General features: G+C 29.4%; 1 protein-coding gene across 1 annotated transcript in view; it reads left to right on the top strand.

Moving 5' to 3' along the window:
• Positions 1 to 9: 9 nt before the first annotated feature.
• Positions 10 to 21,860, top strand: part of LOC142317737 (uncharacterized) — a 65,771-nt gene continuing 43,920 nt past the window's right edge. The window contains exons 1-2 of the mRNA XM_075354285.1: positions 10 to 386; positions 20,218 to 20,281. Coding sequence (XP_075210400.1) covers positions 219 to 386; positions 20,218 to 20,281 — 232 coding nt within the window. The 5' untranslated portion in view covers positions 10 to 218. The remainder of the gene's footprint in view (positions 387 to 20,217; positions 20,282 to 21,860) is intronic.

The raw sequence follows: 21,860 nt of genomic DNA, 5'->3' as shown, positions 1-21,860 counted from the left end.
GTAAAACATGTGAGTAGTAAATCCAATAAGGGTGGCAATGCAGTATTTTATAAACAAATTTGTTAGGTCCGGAGTTCATGAGGAAGGATATTAATTATTTGTGATTTTCCTTACTGTGATGATTATATGTTTAAGAGTTATGTTACAGAGTTTGTTTCCTTTCATTTAATCGTAATAGTTGGTTAAAATATCTTGAGTAATAATAATATGTGGAGAAAATGTATTTATATATTGTTAATTTTTGGAGGCTACAGTTTATTTTGTTCTTGACTCTTTTTATTAAAATGCACATTAGCGAAAGCGTGGAATATTCTACTTTATCAACTGAATTGTCCACTGAGAAGCCTACTTTATGCCGCAATTATACTACTTCGTGCTCGCATCAGGTAAGGGTTGATAATAAATTATTTGGTTTTGTAACTGTTAAATCACTTGATTTCTTGATTAATAGTTGTGCGTATATTTAAAATGCAATTTTTTGTAATGTAAAAGTATTTTAACATTTTTGTAAGGAATTAATATATACTGACAGTTATGATTATAGGCTGTATGATTACAAAACAAATTTAGCCTTAGCCTAGTTATTTCATACCGATTAAGTTGTTTTTGTTCTCCTTTGTCCACATAGGCTTACAGGCTGGAGGCTTTGTGTTAAAGTATTTTGGAGTTCGTTGTTATAAGTTGTTTAATTCTTTGACTACCTTCTCTTTAATAATGCAACCTTGTTATTTAATGCTACCTTTTTATTTATCTATTTTATTAGGTTTTAGCTATTTTTTTAATTATGTTAATTTTATCAATGCAAGAACTGAAAACTGACTGTGTCAGTTTTTGTGTGACCATCTGCAGAGGTGGTTTAATGCAAAACTAGTTCATTGTTCCCTATAATCATAGCACATACCAAAATTAACTAATTGTACTGTGTTAAATCAACTTTTCTAGATGTATGAAATTATAATTCTGAGCAGCTGCTTAATTAACTTCAACTTTGCTCATACTTAATATACTATAATAGATATGCTTAGGATCAGTAAAACCAGTAGGAAATCAGGTTTGGACAGCGGGTGACCTGTGAAGGTCAAAGTCCCATGCTCTGTTATCAGCATTCTAGTCAATTAGCTATCAATTCTGTTAGTTATCAAGTCCTGTTCAGATGCTTATCTGTTATGTGGGAAGAGATTAGGGATAAATTACCATGGTATGGCAATTCTTAACACCATTTAATGGGACACTTGGCTGAATTTTATGTTTAAATAGAAATTTAGTCGCTACAGAGAGAGTCTACACCCGTGTTCTGTGTATTGTAATTATGTATAATGAATAATCACCTTATCAAGAGCACCGTCAGTCATATTCAGTGGCTGATTCTGGGTCTTGACTGTGACAACTATTAAGGTTAATGTTTGGTTTATTTCTCTCTCCACAGAATGGATTAGCATTTGAAAAGAGCAACATAACACAAAACTGATTGCTACTAGAGTACTGATAACATGGCACAGAGTTTGGCCTTTCACAGGTCACCTGCTTTCTGACAATTAGACTGCGTATTCTTAACCAAAACATATCAACTGTGGTATTCAAGCATGGGAAAATGTTTATTGATCAAGAAATTTCTTAGAATTACCTGTGTATTCTTGTATCAATGTTTGAGTTATAGTTCTCTTTTCATAATGCTGTCAGTGTGCAAGAAGAGTAATTATGGCTGTAAATACAAGCATTCAAATGAATCTTGTGGAGTTCAACAAAATTTGTGGATGAATAAAAATACAGTTTGTTAATATTAATTTGTAGTTAAAATATTTCAATAATAACTTTTTTCGCAAGAAAATTTTGTTTGTGGTTATACGACTTGAAAATTTGAACATTCTATAATTTTATACTGTCTAGCAGTAAAAATTATGCAAGCAGATCGAATTTCAAAAAGCATGCACATATTAAGTTGGAAACTAAATTGCTCATGTTTGTACACTTCATACATGCATGTTCATGCCCATCGCTGTTAATGCCACTAAATAGTTTTAAACAAGTTTAATACTTTGAGGTCGCCAAGTATTCATTATACTTTCTTCTTTTTTTTTTACTTTTTATGACTTGTGGAGCTAAAAAAGTTGAGAATCGCTGGATTAAATTTACAAACAGCCTAGTGGAACTCCATTATGATACGGAACTGCCATATAGAACTGTGCAAAAGGTACATTTATTCTATAGAAGTGGCAATTCATTTTTTAAAGGTATGACATGCACATAAATATATTTGTTTTTAGAATGATCATGCTATCTTAATCCAGAATTTCAGAAAAAAAATTTAATATTTTTCTAAACACAGCTGTGGTCTTCTAGTTCAATTTTTTTTAACCGGCTTTGATTTACTGTGCTTCTTGATTTCTCTGAAAGAGTTTTTCTGTGGATGAATGACTAAGTGTCTTACAAGAGTTAATATTTTTTTATTTTCCTTTTTTTGTTGCACTGTACATGGGTTATTAACCAATTAGGTTATTCCAGTCCACATATTAAAACAATTATAAACACCATAATAATAATAATAGTTAAGTTTGATTAATAACTTATTTTATTAACAAACATACAAAAATGCTAGTGCAAAATAACAAAGAATGAAGTACAAAAATTCTTGTGAATAGCAAGACACTTAGTAACAGCACTAAAGATATTATAAATGGTTCCATTGATTCTTAGGAACCGTAAATGAGGATATGAGAAGCCATCGTTTGTAATTTATATTATATAAGAATAATTTATCAAGCAAGCAAAAATAAAATTAGTTTATTATTTACCTGGCTATAGTGATATATGCTGCTGTTGTAGAACGGGAAAGTATGTATATCAGTCAAAAAAATCTAAAATAATTGGTCTTTTTTTAAGCTTTGTAAGCTTTAAATAATTTAGACATTTTAAGTTTTAAGCCTTAGACATTTAAACAAATTTTTTAACAAAAAAAAGATATATAATTTTAAATAATCTGTGAAACAGTTTTTTGTTCCAATGTTTCCAAGTTCAAAAAATATACTTTTTTTCTGATTGATGTTTACTCATATATCACGTATATATGCAAGTCAGTCTGACAAAAATACATTTTTACTCTGTTGACCTATTTCTTCAAACTTTGTAGACAGTTACTATTTTTATGGCGGGGGGAGGGAGAATATTAAATTTTTGCAAAAATTGGATAAAGGGTGGGAGTGTTTTGGCCGAAATGAAATTTCAATTCTTTACTGGAGCACTTTAGCAAAATATTTCTCTTACAAAAGTAGAAGTTTTTTTAATCAAGATCAGAAAGTACCAGAAAAAAATTATTTAATATTCACCCCCTCCCCAAAAATTATTTTATATATTTTTATTTTTTTAGCTATATCTTGCTTCAGAGAAGAAGCTAGTAGAAGTTTTTTGCTTCTATATTATATAAATCAATAAGTCTTCAAACCACTATCAAAGTTTTTGCCATTCCACTCCAATGGTTTGTGATAACAAAAAAATTGTTTCATTACCCATTGATTTAAATTGTAAAAATCTATTTTTTTTTTATAGCCCATACTCTTTAGTATTTCTTGAAAAAACCATTAACCAAAGGTTTTACCACCTTCCTAGAAAAATACAACATTTATTGTTTAGAATTATGACTGTATTTTTTAAATAATTATAAAAAGTTATTTTAAATTAATAGGTTCCAGTTTAATCTAATAAATTATTTTTTAGTTACCATATGGGATTATTTTTTTAAAAACATTTATCCAAATACTTCCCCTTGATTATGGGAGCCCCAAAATGGAAAAAAACATATTTTTTGCAGTTAAAAATTTTGAATGCTCAAAATGTATTTTGTTAATCAATATGACACCTGATGGGGACTCCCAAATTTAAAAAAAAAAAAAATTAGTTTAATTTAGTTTATTTAACATTTATTTTAGTGAATATTTTAATCACTAAAAAACATCTGATGTATGAATCCCCAAATTTTCAGAAAGGCGAAAACATATTTTTCAAAATTCTGATGCTATTATACCAGTGTTAAAAATTGTGGTTATTGTTTTATTTTGTTGAGCATCTTGGCTTTATAAATTAAAATTAAAAAAATATAATCGAACAAGTAATTCTATATTTTACTAGCCGCTTAGAGCTCTCTTCCCTTGCTTTTCCCATCTAGCCAGAGGGCTCCACCTCCTGGATGCCTGCTGTGTTTTGTATCCTAATGTTTGTGAGAATAATATTGGTAAATAACAATTAAAGTATTCAGACTTTACAGATACCTGAAAAATAACTAAATTACAAATGTTAGAATAGGTTGACACTAAATAGGCAAGACACTGAGCAGCATCGGAATACTTTACGGTGTATCGGTTTTTTTTCATTTCTCAGCATTTTCATAACTCAGGGACCTCCAAAAACAAAAAAGAATGTGGGGGCTAATGTTTGTACATACATATGTACATGTGTTGGGATGATTGAAACTTAATAACTTTTGACTGGATAAACAAGTTTTAATGAAATTTGGCACAGAAGCTCATGTATATGGGAAATTTGTAAAATTTTGGGGTCAGTATCTCCAGGGGGTGAGTTAGATACTATCTTGGGGATAAATTTACTCAAAATTGCAAATGTAAACCCACTTTATTAGGCTCAGTACATGCATATATGCTTATCTTACCATTTTAAAATCATTTTGCCCCCAAACTCTTCCTTTTCCAAAAAAATAATTAATAAAGTTATCTTTTTATTTCTTGTATGTTTTTTATCCAAATTTTTTTTAATATCTTCTCAGGCATATTAGTAGTGCAAATGACCTAAAAAAATACTTCAGTTGCAATAATGAGGATACTGTTAACATGTTGTTGCTTTAACATATTATGAACATGTTAAAGAAAAGACTTCATTCTTGATGTACAGGAATACAAAACTTTTGCTAACATACTGTGTTCAAAGGCAGAATTTGGTTTTGCCAAAGGGGTTACAACATCAGTGTGTTTGTTTTAAATATGATGCCTGGAGTTAGTTCTGATTTTTCTTTTGATTTTTGCCAAATTTGAGTCAAAAATCAAGTTTGACTTCAGGGGCCCCTACTTTGATGCAAAGTGTGTCCATCCTATTTTTAAAAAAAAATCAAGAAACTACTATTTGTATTAATATCCTCATCTAAGCATTATTTTTTACACACCATGAAAGTTTTCTGTTACTAACGATTCCATTAACGTTATACATCGAATGGTTACAGTTGCCATCTTGAATATGATGTCAAATCTCTTTCAGAATAGCCAAGTAAATGGTTGGAGCTGTAACAATCGGTAACGTATGAGTCATCACAAAGTTTGGTGCAGGTGGTGGTCTTCTAATAAAATTATATGTAACTGAAAATGAAACGTATTAGAACATAAGTAAAGCAAAATAAATAATTAATGTTTTCATTGTGTTTAATTCATTGTGAATTAATATTTAAGGTTTTAAATTTTGAGAACTGGTTTCTAATTATTCTTGAACATGCAGAAATAGTTTATATAAATGAAATGGTACTGTACTTATAAATAACAGATGTACACTCTTGACTATGTAGTAATGATGCATATTAACTAAAGAAGTAACATTGATATCACAGATGAATTGTAAGAAAATTTGTCAATTGCTGTAATGTTAATGAAAAATGTGTAACTCATTTCTTTTTCTCAATAAATTTTACTAAGTAATATAAAATGCATGAGCATTAGACATCATAAATAATTATAAAACAAGGAATAACACAATTCATTACTAATTACAAACATATAACATAGAACCAAAAATTAATTTTACTTTTCCTTAACATTATGTTCTAAGAATTTTATAATAATTAAAATTGCTCTTATCATACATTGTATGTACGGCACTTCATTAATATTTGTGATAAGAAAATGAATAATTCTTAACCTTTACTTTTGTACATGAGGTCAATTTCTACTCTGAATGCTGCAAAATTATGGAATAACTGATTGTTAAGTGATAATAACCACTGTTTTTGCCATAAAGTTAAATTCACTTGTTAATTTTTTGGCAATAAAATATAGAAACTGGTATTTAGATGGTAGTTAGGTACTCACTGACTGCATGGAGTAGCAGTGACAAAGTTACATATATGATTCACATTAGTTTTGTAAAATTTCCTTGTTTATTGAATTTATATGTGTAAGTATACTGAGAAGGATATTTATGCAAAATGGTGATGAAATTGCTTATTAAAAAAATTAAGTTCATTATTCATTTAATCTTATCATTTATGGTAATGAAGGTTAAGTGTTATATTAGCAGTATATGTCCATATCAGTTGTATGTAATATAGAACTCCTAATATCAGTAATTTTGAGAAAAGGTAAAATTAATTTTGGGTGCTATGTTACATGTTTGTAATTTGCAAAGATTTGTGTTATTACTTGTAAAAAATAAAAAATAAAATTTCTTCACAGAAATAAATTTTAAAAATTCCAATGCAACTCTTAAACGTAATTTAATGTATTAATGCATATTACCTTTTGAAAAATTAATTAAGGATTAATATTATGTAGGTTAATAATTATTTAAAAAAATAATATCTTAAAATATATATGTACGTTATAAGTATTAAATAAGATGAAAGTGTTACATCTTGATGAATGTAATGATATTCATAAAAAAAAATCACAAAAATATCACACTAAAATAAAAGAAAGAAATATAAAATATTTAAACTACTTCCCTAAATTATAGTTTAGTTTATATAAAATTTGATAGTAGGCTCACTTAATGATTTTGTTTTTAAAAGATTATAAAATAAATCAAAATTATTTTCACTAAAATAAGACTCTCAATGACAAAAATAGAATACATATATTTTAAAATATTGATATATTGTAATATGTATTTATATACTTTTTTTTCTAAAATCGATCCTTTTGGGAATCATATTCATTCCTCTGCACTGTACAAATTATATTAATCCGATCAACCCAAGTACAGAATTAATAAAATAGAATAGGAGGATACTAACCTACCTTATTCCATAATCCAAGCAAGAGTGCTTTCGTGAGTACCACACATCATTAGTTGCTCTTTAATTTTTTAAATCTTTAATTGCACATTAAAATTAAAATTGAGATATAGATTTAAAATTGTTAAAAGATTCTTTTCCAATTAAATCAAAGCAGAAATAGAAATAAACTTATTTTATATTCAAAATTTTTTAAATTGTAAATTAAAATTAAAAATTGCATACATACAGAATATGAAGTCATTAATACAAAAATTTAATTAAAAATAATTAAAAAAAAAATTAATAATAAAAATTAAATTAATATTAAAATTGATAATAAAAATAAAATAGAAATCCAGTAGACTAGCTAGCCAAAGTTAAGTGACTGTACAGAGTTGAAATATTATGAATTATCAATGTCTAAAAGAAGTGCTGCATCTACAGTAGCTTTTGTGATTATGTCATCTGCATATTCTAAATGTAGGTTGATAAAATTAAATTTACTTTTATATTTATAAATATAAAATCTTTCCAAAATCGTCAAAAACCCTATTATTTGTATTTCTTAATTTCCAGTACTTCTAAATTTGTATGAATATCAGATATTGAATGTGTGTTATTAGTAAGATGACCAGAAACATTAGAGAAACCCAATTTTTCTGCTTTTATAATATGTAAAGTGTTCATCAAATCTAGTTTTAAAGGATCCAGTCGTTTTACCTTAATAAATTTGTTCAAATTCATTGCACCTTATTTTATAAATTTTTTTTTTGTCTTCAGTCATTTGACTGGTTTGATGCAGCTCTCCAAGATTCCCTATCTAGTGCTAGTCGTTTCATTTCAGTATACCCTCTACATCCTACATCCCCAACAATTTGTTTTACATACTCCAAACGTGGCCTACCTACACAATTTTTCCCTTCTACCTGTCCTTCCAATATAAAAGCGACTATTCCAGGATGCCTTAGTATGTGGCCTGTAAGTCTGTATCTTCTTTTAACTATATTTTTCCAAATGCTTCTTTCTTCATCTATTTGCCGCAATACCTCTTCATTTGTCACTTTATCCACCCATCTGATTTTTAACATTCTCCTATAGCACCACATTTCAAAAGCTTCTAATCTTTTCTTCTCAGATACTCCGATTGTCCAAGTTTAACTTCCATATAAAGCGACACTCCAAACATACACTTTCAAAAATCTTTTCCTGAGATTTAAATTAATTTTTGATGTAAACAAATTATATTTCTTACTGAAGGCTCGTTTAGCTTGTGCTATTCGGCATTTTATATCGCTCCTGCTTCGTCCATCTTTAGTAATTTTACTTCCCAAATAACAAAATTCTTCTACCTCCATAATCTTTTCACCTCCTATTTTCACATTCAGTGGTCCATCTTTGTTATTTCTACTACATTTCATTACTTTTGTTTTGTTCTGGTTTATTTTCATGCGATAGTTCTTGCGTAGGACTTCATCTATGCCGTTCGTTGTTTCTTCTAAATCCTTTTTACTCTCGGCTAGAATTACTATATCATCAGCAAATCGTAGCATCTTTATCTTTTCACCTTGTACTGTTACTCCGAATCTAAATTGTTCTTTAACATCATTAACTGCTAGTTCCATGTAAAGATTAAAAAGTAACGGAGATAGGGAACATCCTTGTCGGACTCCCTTTCTTATTAGGGCTTCTTTCTTATGTTTTTCAATTGTTATTGTTGCTGTTTGGTTCCTGTACATGTTAGCAATTGTTCTTCTATCTCTGTATTTGAACCCTAATTTTTTTTAAATGCTGAACATTTTATTCCAATATTTTATAAATATCACACAATATGTATAAATCATATGAAGCAGTACATGTATTATTTTTTAAATGTTTTATTAAATGGTTATTTGTCTGTCAAGTAGGTTTAAATAAATTTTTATCATAAACCCTTGTTGTTTTCAACAGTATTATCAGTATATACATATTTTAAATACATTTTGCTCAATTTTCTATGTGCTATTTATTGGTATTAAATATGTACTGTTAATTTTTGTCATTTGCTTTTGTATATTATCTACTAGAAGTTCATTGTAACCATTATATTTTGCAATTTGTTTTATAATATCTATTTCTTTATTTAATTTATTATTATTTCCATTATACTTTATGTAATTGGTTGCTCATATAACCATGTTCTTACATGGTTACATGAGCAATGGTTATATGTATTAATTTTGTGTTAACCATGAATGATTTGAATATCTATGTATGGTGGTTTTTTTATATCTATGTATCGATATCTATGTATTGGTAGTTAGTCAAAAGAGTTTATCATCAGATCTAGTGTATACCCTTCTCTAGCCCTGCTTTCTAGGTTTATTGGCCAGAAGAGAAACCTCATATTTCTTTCTGCATCCTGGCATTGAGTGCACATCTGAACTAAATACACATACCCTTCTGCAGCAGTCTCAAACCTGTAACTGTACAGTTTTTACAATATATGTCGATACTAATTCATGTATCTTGTGCAATATCAGAGAGCAGATTAAAATGGTTTCTTAGAATGTCTAGATAATCTGGACTTCAGCTCATGCCATATTAAGGTAATAATAGTACCCAAGAATCATGTTCCTCTTTCTAAAGGGGTCATGATATGACCTCCTGCACTATGGTGAAACGAAGATTGCAGAACTGCTTTACACTATTGATGGGAGTTTAGCTGTTGCCCAAATGCAAAGAATTTATAATCTTGCAGAAAACAATGGTCCTTTTGTTAATAATTTTTATTGACAAGTAAACGACAGACTGGAAAACAACTATGTAGTATCCATCATGCCATACTACAAGTTCAATCTTCATGTTACAAGCTCAGGTCTGTTGTTGGCTGGAATTGGTAGACCCCCATTATTTAGTCTTTTATTAACAACTGATGTCTCTTTAGCATCATTAAGACATTGCAGCTGTCCCTAGGTAGTAGTGGAATGTTGTTTATAGTGCTAATTCTTATCCTGAAACTTTCATTTAGTACAACTTACCCCATTTAAGAATGCCATTAAATAAATAACTATTGTGAAAGGTTGCCACCCTCAATATTCCCTTTTCAGTGCAGAAACTAAAAAAAAAAGACCATCCCTCTACCAGTTCTGATGGAATTACATATCACATGATTCTTCATTTACTTACTTCTGCTTTGGAATAATTGCTTCGAATTTATACTAACTTATATACAGCTATGTATTCCCTGCAAGTTGGAGTCATTGCCTCAGTTGTACCTATTATAAAACAAAAAAAGGCAAGCATTAGGCAGTCAGCTCCATGGCCAGTCACTGCAGTGGATTGGTAATATCTCTGCCTTTCATTCAGAAGATTCTGGATTCATATCCTAGTCAAGCTTGGAATTTTTCTTGTTACAAAATTCATCAATCATTAAGTGTAATTGGGTGTAAGGGTGTTGCTTAAAAGATAAATAAAATTATTGCCCTGTTTCATTGACCAGTATCTTATGAAAAATAAGTGTATGGATGGTAAACAACCAAGTGACCTGTTCCTTTAGCAGTATAATCTAATATCAGCTGAACAAAGTGGCCTCCAAAAAGGTATATTCACTACAGAAATACCTATTACTCTGTATATTATCTTAGCGTATGCGGACCCCATTAAAGATTTTTTGTATGCAAGACCCCAGTATAGATTTTTTAAAACCATAAACTCATTTGCGCCACTGCAGATTTAAAAAAATAATTTCTTAAATTTAAAATTAGAAAAATTTTTAATTTTTTAATTGCAACAGATATTGAAAAGAGACCCTACATTATGTAAGATTATAAATTATGATTAACAAAGTACGTGATTTGATTGGCCACGAAATATTGGTCACATGACCTAAGGGAACTTTAAAACGTAAAAGTAATCCCTTAAAGACTTGTGTAACCTTAGTATACAATAATGATATTATTAAATTCATTATATTATAAGGACTTAGGTTAAATGTTATAATTTAATGTGTATGTTTTGTACATATACGGGAGATTCCAAATTGCACAACAGTCTCGGGGGAGATGATTCTGCAGCCAAAATGAAAAAAGTTCAAATAGGTCAGAAAACAGTTCATTAGCGAGTTTCGGTTTGCAATACATTTAGCCCTGCTTTCTCCTCCCTCTGTGAAATTAAATCGTACTAGACTTCTTAGGGTACAAATGGAGTTGTAAATTTGTGATGCTTTCTTATGGTTAATGATCTAAGAAATTGAGTGAATGTGGTCCCAAACCTCTACCTCGCTTAGGTTTTAAGAAAAACGAGGTAAAACACAAAGGTTTTGTCGGAAAATACACTTTTTTAGTTTTAAATAAAATAACTTTGTTAATTTTCCAAAAACAAAAAAAATTTCTAGTTGTCTTTGTGGAGAATCTAGTTCTCAGAAAATTGATGTAAATAACGTCTATTAAAATTAAACGCAAATTTTGAGAAATTTAACTTAATTAGAAACAAATCACACAAACTTGATTAAAAAAGTGATACGATTTTAAAGAGAACAATTTTCATCATTGTGTGAACAATATAATGCAAATGAAAACAAATAGAAACGTTATCAATAACTGAAAAAATAAATAAAAAACGATTTAAAGAAATAAAAATCACATTTTGGTTTTTTCTAAAAATTATTGAATGTCAGTATGGTTACTTGATAAAGCTGAAACATTTCTTTGAAGCAGTTGCTCAATGTGGCCATTATTCCGTTCAGTGCATAGTTCAGCTAGGCGAATCCATGCTAGCCTGGCATGTCTAATAGCATCATTATTATTCCTAATATTAGCTCTAGCTTCTATTAAACAATGTCCCGATTCTTTTTGTGTGGCTCCTTAGCCCAGTATAAGAACAAAAAAAAATTTCATAAATTTGTGCTACCATCAAGAAGATTTTGAAATCTTCTTGATGAATGACATTTTTTTTGCCTTATACCATGAAAAAGAACCATGTGATGATATTGGAACTGTAAAAAGAACTGTGACTAAAGGAAGCCTTGAAAGGACAGTTAACAATCACATTGTTACAACTGAAATGTACAATTATTACAAAGACAATATTAAAAATATAACATTTATTTTCTGCTCTAATAAAGTTGTTCAAGAGATTGAAGAATACCTCAGTTCTTGTTTCAGGTAATCACAATAGTCCCAATAACAAGAACCTTTCACAGTTATGTTCTACAAGTCAGAAATGCATTCTGAAAGTCTGGGCGACCTCTGAATCAAAAATATTTATGTTATCAGTTCTACTCATTAAAATAATGGCAGGGGCTCTAAGTTATGTTAAGTTTAATATCAAAAAGTGCAAGATTTATTCATAACTTCCCATTAGGAGGAATAAAATAAGATAAAAGTGAATTGAATAACTTGTTAATGTATTTGAATTGTTTATCATTTTGTAATTATTATTTATCATTCTGTAATTGACTATTTATCATTTTGTAATTGACCATTTATTAATTATCAATTTATTCCTTTTAATGAGTTTAGTTGTAATTTTTATTATCTGAAAAAAATGCGTAACATCATTATTTTTGGGTACGTTTTTTATGGTTATAAGGAGTAGTGTTTTTAACAGTTTTGTTGACTTTACTTGTCAACCCCCTTGAGTAACAAAATAAAAAGTACTTACTGCTGTAAAAATTTCAGATATTTGTCACCTGTCCCACATGTGGTTTTTGGGCCCTAAAAATTAGATATTTTCATTTCGTGGGCAATTTTTTTATTGAAGAACACTGTATCAGTCCAATTTTTATTTTATAATTACTACTAGTACCTAAGAGTTAAAAGGTAAACAACAGGCCTGTTAACCTAAGCCCTTCATTATTTATTTTGGGTCATAAAATTATTATTATTTATTTATTTTATTATTTTAATTATTATTATTTATTTTGGGTCATAAAAAATATCAGTAAACATTACAAGATTTGGTTAGTAACAAAATGAATTTTGAGTGCACTAAGATGAAGTTCCATCTATACTCTTTCCAAAACGCCCTTTCTGACCTTCTGTATGATGTAAAATAACAATGCTACAGCTTATCGAAAAAATGACAAAAATGTCTGTTTTTACCTGTTGCCGAGCTAGATGATATTCCTCAATGATAGTCCTTGATGATAGTACTCAAGAAAAATTTTTTTTTAAATATAAAAAAATTTTTTTTTGCCACTGCAAGGTCGGTAGTTATCATATACCAAATATAAAAATCAAAAAGTGATAGTGATGCACTGATCATTTGTTGAATTAAAATTGAATGCCTTGAAAACGGTATAATGTTCACATTCTCTAATTAATTATACACAGAATTTCATCCGTTTATCAAAATCAGGTGGTAATAACTCTTGTACATGTGTTGTGTGAAATGGCTATAATTGTTGCTCCTGTAACATTCGCCACACACTTGATTGTGAAATGTGAAAGTGATGTGACAACCTTCTGATGCTTGAGGTGAGATATAAGTGTACTGCACTCAATATTGCTTTTTCAGTGTCGGCATTTCTCACAAAACGTTCACTACCACCATTAAATTGTAGTTTAACCATACCTGTTTCTTGAACTTGCCTCTCCAAAGTGTCAAATGTTTTACAGTCTGGGACTGTTCAATGTAGATAATTTTCCTGGTATTCATGCATAGCAACCAATTTATTTTTATTTACTTTACCATAAATTAACATGTCTGTCAACACTCCAAATGAGAACAGTTCTCGCACCGGTAGACCAAGAACTGTTAACAGTTGATGCAGTCATTAGATGTATTGCAGACCACATTCATCGATTTGAAAAGCTGTTATCCAACATGACATCAATTATTTTTCAGTTTAAAAAATTCTTAAAACAAATAAATTTTCTTTCTTATAAGCTACACCTTGTGCAAGAATTTTCAGAAAATAATTTTGACGCCATGTTGAGTATTGTGATATAATGTAAAAATTAGACTTAGACGCAAATTTTTCTAATTCAGTAATATTTATTGTTGAAGCAAATTTTATGTTAAATAGCATTGTGAATAACCAAAACTGTTGATATTGGACCAGTAAACCAAGCTGCATGTTGGAAGCTCATAGACAGCACCCCCAGAAATTGAATGTTTAGGGCGTGAATCATTCATTGTATTGTAGGCCTTTTTATTTTAGATGACAGTCTTAAAAGAGATGCTTACTGCAACTTGTTAGCCAATAGGATTTTACCAAATATGCGGGATAATGTTGGACAAGTATTAAATAATAACGTGTATGGTTTGAGCAAGATGGGGCACCACCTCATTATTATCTGAGGGTACGGAAAATTTTAAAAGAACAGTTTCAAATCGCCGGATAGGCTGAGGAGGAGCCATAGAATGGCCTGCCAGGTCTCCAACTCTGTCTCCTCTGGATTACTTTTTTTGGGGGTATCTGAAACAATGTTTACAAACAAAACAAAACCTGCAGACATTGATGAATTGAAAAGAATAATTGAATAATATGCTCGTATACCACCAGACATATACACGTTATAAACTGATATTACTTGGAAGTTAGCACACTGCCAAACTGTAGGGGAAGCATTTTGAACATTTATTGTAGAATGGTATGCTTTAAAAATTTATTTCGTTAGTAATTTAAGATCAAAAACATGCATTTAAAATTTTAAAATAAATATTGTAATATTTAAAGTAAATAATATCAGTTAATATAGCCGTTTAATTTGATGTTGTTTTGTTAATTATTAGTTATTGTTTATTATTATCAATGTTATAGCACTGTTTAAAATTTGTTATTGTAAAAATTGAAATCGTGTGTCATATGTCCAACTTACTATTTAAAAAAAAAATCTGATATGGTTACCACATGACTTCCTTATACGCCTATTAAATTACATACACATTTCTTTAAAATGAAAATTACATGAAATTTTATTTCATTAATAACTTCTGATATTTTTTCATATATTCTTTTTTACTATTATTATTATTTATTGTAAAACTTTTTTTACAATCAGTAATCAAGTAATCAATAATTATTAATAAATCAATATATTTAAATTAAAAAAAAAGGAGATGGAAGGCGGATTGAACTAATGTGCCTTCCCTTTGTAAGATCCAAATATTTCATTAATTAAAATTTTATTTGGCTATAACTCTGGAACCAATGAAAATAAGTACCACTTATGATATGTTGTTAGAAGCTCTCAATGAGGGCTTATTACTGCAGTTAAGAAAAAGTCCAAAATCTAAATTTTTTGGATTTTAAGCTTTTTTGGACGCCTTTTATCCAGTTGATTGCAATAAAAAGGGGAGATGCACAACTAGATGTTACAACAGTCCTAAATCCAAATTTTCAACATCCTATGGCTAATTGTTTTGAGTTATGTCAAATACATAAGCACGTATGTGTACGTACGTACAGACATCATGCTGAAACTAGTCAAAATTGATTCAGGGATGGTCAAAATGGATATTTCTGTTGAAATCTGAAAACTGAAAATTTTCATGATCACAATACTTCCCTTGTACAAGGAAGTAAAAATTAAGTTTGATTCAATATGACAGATTAAAAATGACAGATAAAATTAAAAACCCACCATAATGTAGATTTTTTTTAACTATGTAGAGCCCATTTCTTTCTGCCTCTAAATACTTCTCAGATATGCAGTACAAAGCTGTTTTCATACTTAATATAATCATCACATGGTAAAATAAATTTAAAAAATTAGAAAAATAAACTACATTCAAAATTGTCACCTGCACACTCTTTAATTATCCTATATTAAAGAGCAATGTTTGTCTGCAATGGATTTTTTTTTTGGCAGTCATGTTTTTAATATTTATCTTTTGTTCTGATAATAAAAAGAGTAGCTTAAAAATAGAAAATTTCAAGAAATAAATGGGTATCCAAAGATTTACTCAGGTTAAGGGAAAGTGTGCTTGGAGAAAGAAAACAAGAACTGTGTAGGGTAAATAAAAATACAAATTATTAAAAGGAAGTACAAAGCTCTAAAAATTGTAAAATACTGTAATTTGAAAGCACATAGTAACTTAACTAAGCAGCATGGGAAGTATTAATGACGGAAGGAAGAGGTGAGTATGTTGTTAACTAGGCAACAGCAACTGTGTTACAGTTGTGAATGAAAATTTTTCATCATACAGTAAACAGGATTAGTTAGTGATTTAATAAATATCCTTAAAAACCAGAAATTAAAATTATTCAGGCGGTAGAAATGATACAGTGTAAATATTCAAGTTTTCATAGGGTTAGTTTCCCAGATTATTCTAATATGATTTTAGAGGTAAGAGGTTGTCTTAATAATAATTACTTCTCTAAAGAAATAATAAATTTTCATGAATGAAATATAATCTCTGGTCCAAAAATGTCACAGGGAATAAGTAACATGCCCATTTTTCTTAATTTTTTCTGTTTAGCCTCTGAAACCATTAGGTATTACTTCAGAGGATGAGTGTGATACATATGAATGTAGAAGATGTGTAATCTTGTAGAGTCTCATGACCTGAGACTCTAAAATCAGCACATTAGAGCCTTGTAATAGGTTAAGTGCCTCACTTGAAGAAGGATTACTGCTTGAACAATTACGAATAACCAAAATTAAACTTTTACATGAACATAATGATAAAATGAGAAAATTACTGACTTGCAAAGGAACCTGAAGGAACTTTTGCATCTTTTTCAAGAATATTTCCAAGTTAAGTTAAAATCTCATCTGAATTAAAATAAAATACAAGGAAAAAAATAGCTTTAGAGAAGGGAAAATCCAAAAAAATACATTAGTAATTTACAGAGGAAAGGGTTGGCAGATGTAATGAATCAGTAGAAAGGGCTGTGTACATTTTTTTAGGTGTAATGCTTTTGACTGAGTTACAGTACATATATTAGGTGGGAAACAATGTGTAATAATAAGAATCAGATGGAGTTGTTAGAAACTCCTCAATCTCGTCTCATCAAATTAAAATATATGTTGATTAAAAATATATTCTTTATATTTTTTTTAAAGGTGGAGTATTGCTGGTTCAGATTGGATGCAGTTTTTTTTTTTGTATTTATTAATGAAGTATCAGCAGTAATTAAAAAGAGTCGAGTTATACTTTACGTAGATAGTGCAAAGCAAAACAATCCAGTGCTTGTATTTCTCCCCTGCAGTGAACTTCGTCCATATGTTCTAAATGATCACTCGGTTTCTTTAGTACATTTTAGGTTTTTATTCAATATTAAAAATATTCAGTTACCTTCTTATGCCTTCATTCAATAATTTATATTGCAACCTACACCCTTTCACTGCTCTGAGAAACCTCATTTCCATTGCCCACTGTTGCTCTTTTTCTCTTCTAGAAAGCACCCACATTTCGCTACCGTACAATACTACTCATACCTCCATAGTTTTATAAAATTTAAGCCTTGTACCCTTCAGAATATTTTAAAGATTTTTCTGTATTGTTCCACAGATATGTCTAAATCTATTAATTTTGTTTGTTATGTTTTTTTTTCAAAGAAAGGTACATCACAACCTAAATATTTAAAGCGGGATAATTTCCCCAAGAATTGTATCTCATCCTGCAGCGTGAAAATTTACCTTTGCTGCTTATTTTCTGTCTCCTGAATCATAACGACATCATATGCATAAGCTAAAACATTAATACATATGTCTGCGCCTAACTGTATCCCTGAGTCGAAACCTTGTCGCCACTTACCAATGACATCGTCCAAATATATACAAGGGTGTTAGAGATAGAGCAGCCTTACCTAACTCCTTTGTCTTAACTTTTTTTGTTAGCTGACTATCTGTGTAAATGTTTATTGTAGTGTCCTTATATAAACTATGGCTCTAACAAAGTGGAAAGGATCCCCTTCTTATTAATATATCCCATAGTTTCTTCCTGTCCAGACTATCAAAGGCTTTTTCAAAATCAACAAAAACTAATTGCATTTCTAAATTGAATTTCTTCTTCTTCTCTAAAATCTGGTCCAGAGTGAAAACCGCATCTGCTACCAAGGAACCTTTACTGAACCCCAACTGCTCCTCTTAGATAACATGCTTGGCTATAGCTTTAAGATCGTAGAGTATATTTTATACATTCCATCCGATAAACTAATGCCGCTTTAATTCTTACACTTTTCTCTATCCTCTTTTTTAAACAAGAAGATAACCTTCGCTCTCTACAAACTCAAAGGGACTTACCTTGTGTCCAGTCATATTGTACAGATGAAACAGTCTTTGGTATAATAGAATACCGCCATGTTTCAAACATTCCACATGAGCCCATTCGCACTAGTAGCTTTCCTAATCTTCAAGGCCTTTACTGCTTCAGTCACTTCCATAATTATAATATTTTCCAAGCCTCTTGTGTCCTTATCAGGCAATTTTTCCTCACAAATCCCTTAAGTAAACTACAATTTTTTTAATGCCTCATCAATTTCTCCTTCCCATTGACATTTAATTTGACAGTCACGTTGTTCATTATATATGGTTTTAATTGCTTTATAAGAATACTCTGTTATCCCCTGAACATCATTTTCAAACTGTGCAGTAAATCTTTCCCAGGAAACTTTATTTTCCTAACCACTTTCTTTGCAATATTTCTTTTTTTTTATATTTGTTTCTTTTTGTAGGATTATATATATAATTCCTGTAAGCAATATTATTTTACCTTTTTTGTTTCCTCTGTCCACATTTTTAGAACTTTCCATTTTGTTTTTTTTTTTTCCCAGAATCTCCACAGAAACTTTATGTATAGTGTCTTCCAAGTTGTTCCCTTCTTCCTCTTTTTCTGACTTTATATCTATATTTCTTGAGTTCCATATTCAGTCTCTGCTGAAACATAATTTTAATACTTTCTTCCTGTAGCGGATACACCTTATAGACTTCTTGATTTTCTTTTATGCTTTTGTTAGATTCGACTTCCATCTTGTATACATATCTATCTTGCTGATTAAGAGAATGGTCTGAACCGATATCAAAAGCACAGTGAACTCTTACATCTACATCCCATCCAACTAATTTCGTATTTGTTATGCAGTAGTCAATTATTGACCTAAAACTTCAAGTTGTCCATTTATATTAATGAACATCTTTTTTTTTTGAAGAAAGTTCTCTAATCTTTAAATCATTAAAACTAACAAAGTCATTCAACAAGTGTTTGTTCTTATTAACCATACCTTCACCAAAACTATCTACTTTTTCAAGAATAGGATAGTTTCCCACTCTATCATTTAAGTCACTACATAACACTATTTGATATGACTTGGTATATTTATCTATTTAAAAATTATTTTTTTTCTTCTTCCTCTTCTGTGGTGCATAAGCTTCATATTTCCTCTTAATATGCTTCAGTTTAATTTGACATTGTTGTATCTTAGATAATATATATCCTGATCCGACTTTCAAACCTTTTTGATATAAACAGTTATCCCTTTACTTGTTGGTTGTGTTGCAGACCACTGTAAAACATGAAATGTACTACATATTTGTTGCCATGTACCTTCTTTTTTGTTTCAGAATGAATGCCAGATCTACTCCTTACGTGTTAATTCTTGTAAATTTTTCCTAGAGTTTTTTTTTTTAACCAATGTTTTCTGTTTCATTCCAAGGCTAATTTGGTTTCTGTGGCTGTGTTATGAGTGTTGTGCAGATTACGTGCAATAATAGGTCTGTACATATCTTGCTGCCTCTGAACTTGCAGGATAATTTATTTGAGTCACCACTCTAGGGTCTTCTACAATCTACACTGTTGGGAATCTAGTTCCTCCTCTGCTGTGAAGACTGTTGACAGTTGTCACCTGAAACCCTAGGCAGATTCCCTATAACTGGGTAACTGAGTGCTCCTCTGGAGCCAGGTGGATCTAGGTTTTTTATTGAGGTTGATACTCCTCCCCCCTCAATACTCCATTATCACTTGCAGGACGAGGACCCCGGCTAGGGATGGACAGTGCTAAATAGCACCATTGGCGGTGTCATAAATACTTATGAGTAATTTCTTATAAAAATTTAAAACCAGTTTTTAAATTTATAGTTTCTTAAATAATGCCGCATAACGCCACTGAAGAAGGTTTTGCTAATTTGTTAAAAAGGTAAAGGGTCCTTTGAAAGTCAAAAATTTGAAACATTTGTAAGTCATTTATATTTTTTTTATTATTAATAAGTAATATTAAATTGTAAATATCATTTTAAAATTGTTATTATTATACAATATTTATGTTTTTATTTTAATAAGGTGTATAATTAATTTTATTCTTCCAGATTCCTTTATCTGATGCCAGTCAAGATAGTTGCATGTTGGTTAGATATGATAGAGAATCTGAAGGTAATGTCATTTAATATCCAATAATTACTTAGCTGTTTTTCATTAGTTATTTTCTAATAATTTTTTAGAATTACACCACATTGTATACACCATATTCTGATAATAATTCTATATTCCATTGTGGCTTCAATCCTTCTGATATCTTCAGAGCTGCAATCATTAAAGTACATTTTATAAAATTATAACAATCACAATTATACTTAAAATTCTTTTAGTAATAAAAATTAATATTAAGGTTATAAAGTTCAGTTTCCAATAATTTTGAGTAGCTGAATATCCTGAAGCATAGTACGCTTTAGCATATATGTTATTCACGTGTATGCATTTAAACATGAATGATTCTCAACTTTCACCTGAGATCAGATAATAGTGATAATACACTGGACTTCCATTCTCACTTCTACTTTCTTACAAAAGATTTCTACAGGCTATTAAAGAAGGTATTCAAAACAGAATCAGGTGATTTTATTTTAAAACTAAGAATTGAAAGTTTTCATGCCTGTAATGAAATTTTATTCATGTACATTCAATTAAGCAAACATTAAATCTCTTATATTTAAAAATAATTAATTTTATATTTAGATTATAATCTGTACAGCATTATCCTAGACCTATAGTAGTCTGGGTTTGTGATTTTTAAGCATAATTATTATGGTATGCTATAGTACAACATAGTTATAGAAAGAAACAAAATAAACTGATTGCTAGTGTTTTGGTTTAGTTCTCTATCATTATTTAAAATATTTTTTTTTTATGATTACAGTACATTAGAATAATTCAGGATATGTGCACTGTTAGTAAATAAATTATTTTTTTTATTTGTTATATGTAGAAAACTGTATTTTGTAAACCTTGAAGTTACTAACACCAGAAATAAGTAAAATAGTGTAATTCTGATATTAATAATTAATTCAATAATAAGAAATAAGTCAGTAGTAAATAAAATAGTTTCATTTATAAATAATAAATTTGTGTTAAGTAAAAGGTAAATTTTCAAAAATAAATAAAGCATTTAAAAATTACAAATAAAAACAAACATATTTTAAGCTGTATTTAAATTATATTTTATTTTTCCATTTTTTTTTAGATGGGTAGTAAAGTATAATACCTTTGCAGTGAATATAGTGGTTGGATAGTTTTGTATTCAAAATTATTTTTTTAGTAGTAATTAAACATAAAAAAAGAGATTATAAAGTTCTCTTAATCCTCAGACTAAATAACAATTTTAAGATGATTATAATAATTTTATATCGAAAACATTGATACAATTTCAATAAATATATATTTTGTTTATTATAAATTATTTTTAACCATATGTTTTTTAGTATGTATATGCTCTGGATATCTATATTTTGTTTGTTTTTATGAGTTCAGTTGACCTCAACCAAATTTGTCAGTGTGTGTGTGTGTGTGTGTGTGTGTGTGTGTGTTCATGGATTGATACAAATTCAGTTTGTATAAATTTGTTTATATACCATCATTTCAACAGTGATGGGCATAGATGATACATTATCTGATTTTACTACTGATCTAATTATGAAAAGATCTGTAGAGATAGATATTGTATAAGTGTTGTTTT

This window comes from Lycorma delicatula, chromosome 1 (assembly GCF_047948215.1).
Source record: "Lycorma delicatula isolate Av1 chromosome 1, ASM4794821v1, whole genome shotgun sequence".
NCBI classification, from domain to species: Eukaryota; Metazoa; Arthropoda; class Insecta; order Hemiptera; family Fulgoridae; genus Lycorma; species Lycorma delicatula.
This window is presented reverse-complemented; position numbering and strand designations above follow the sequence as displayed.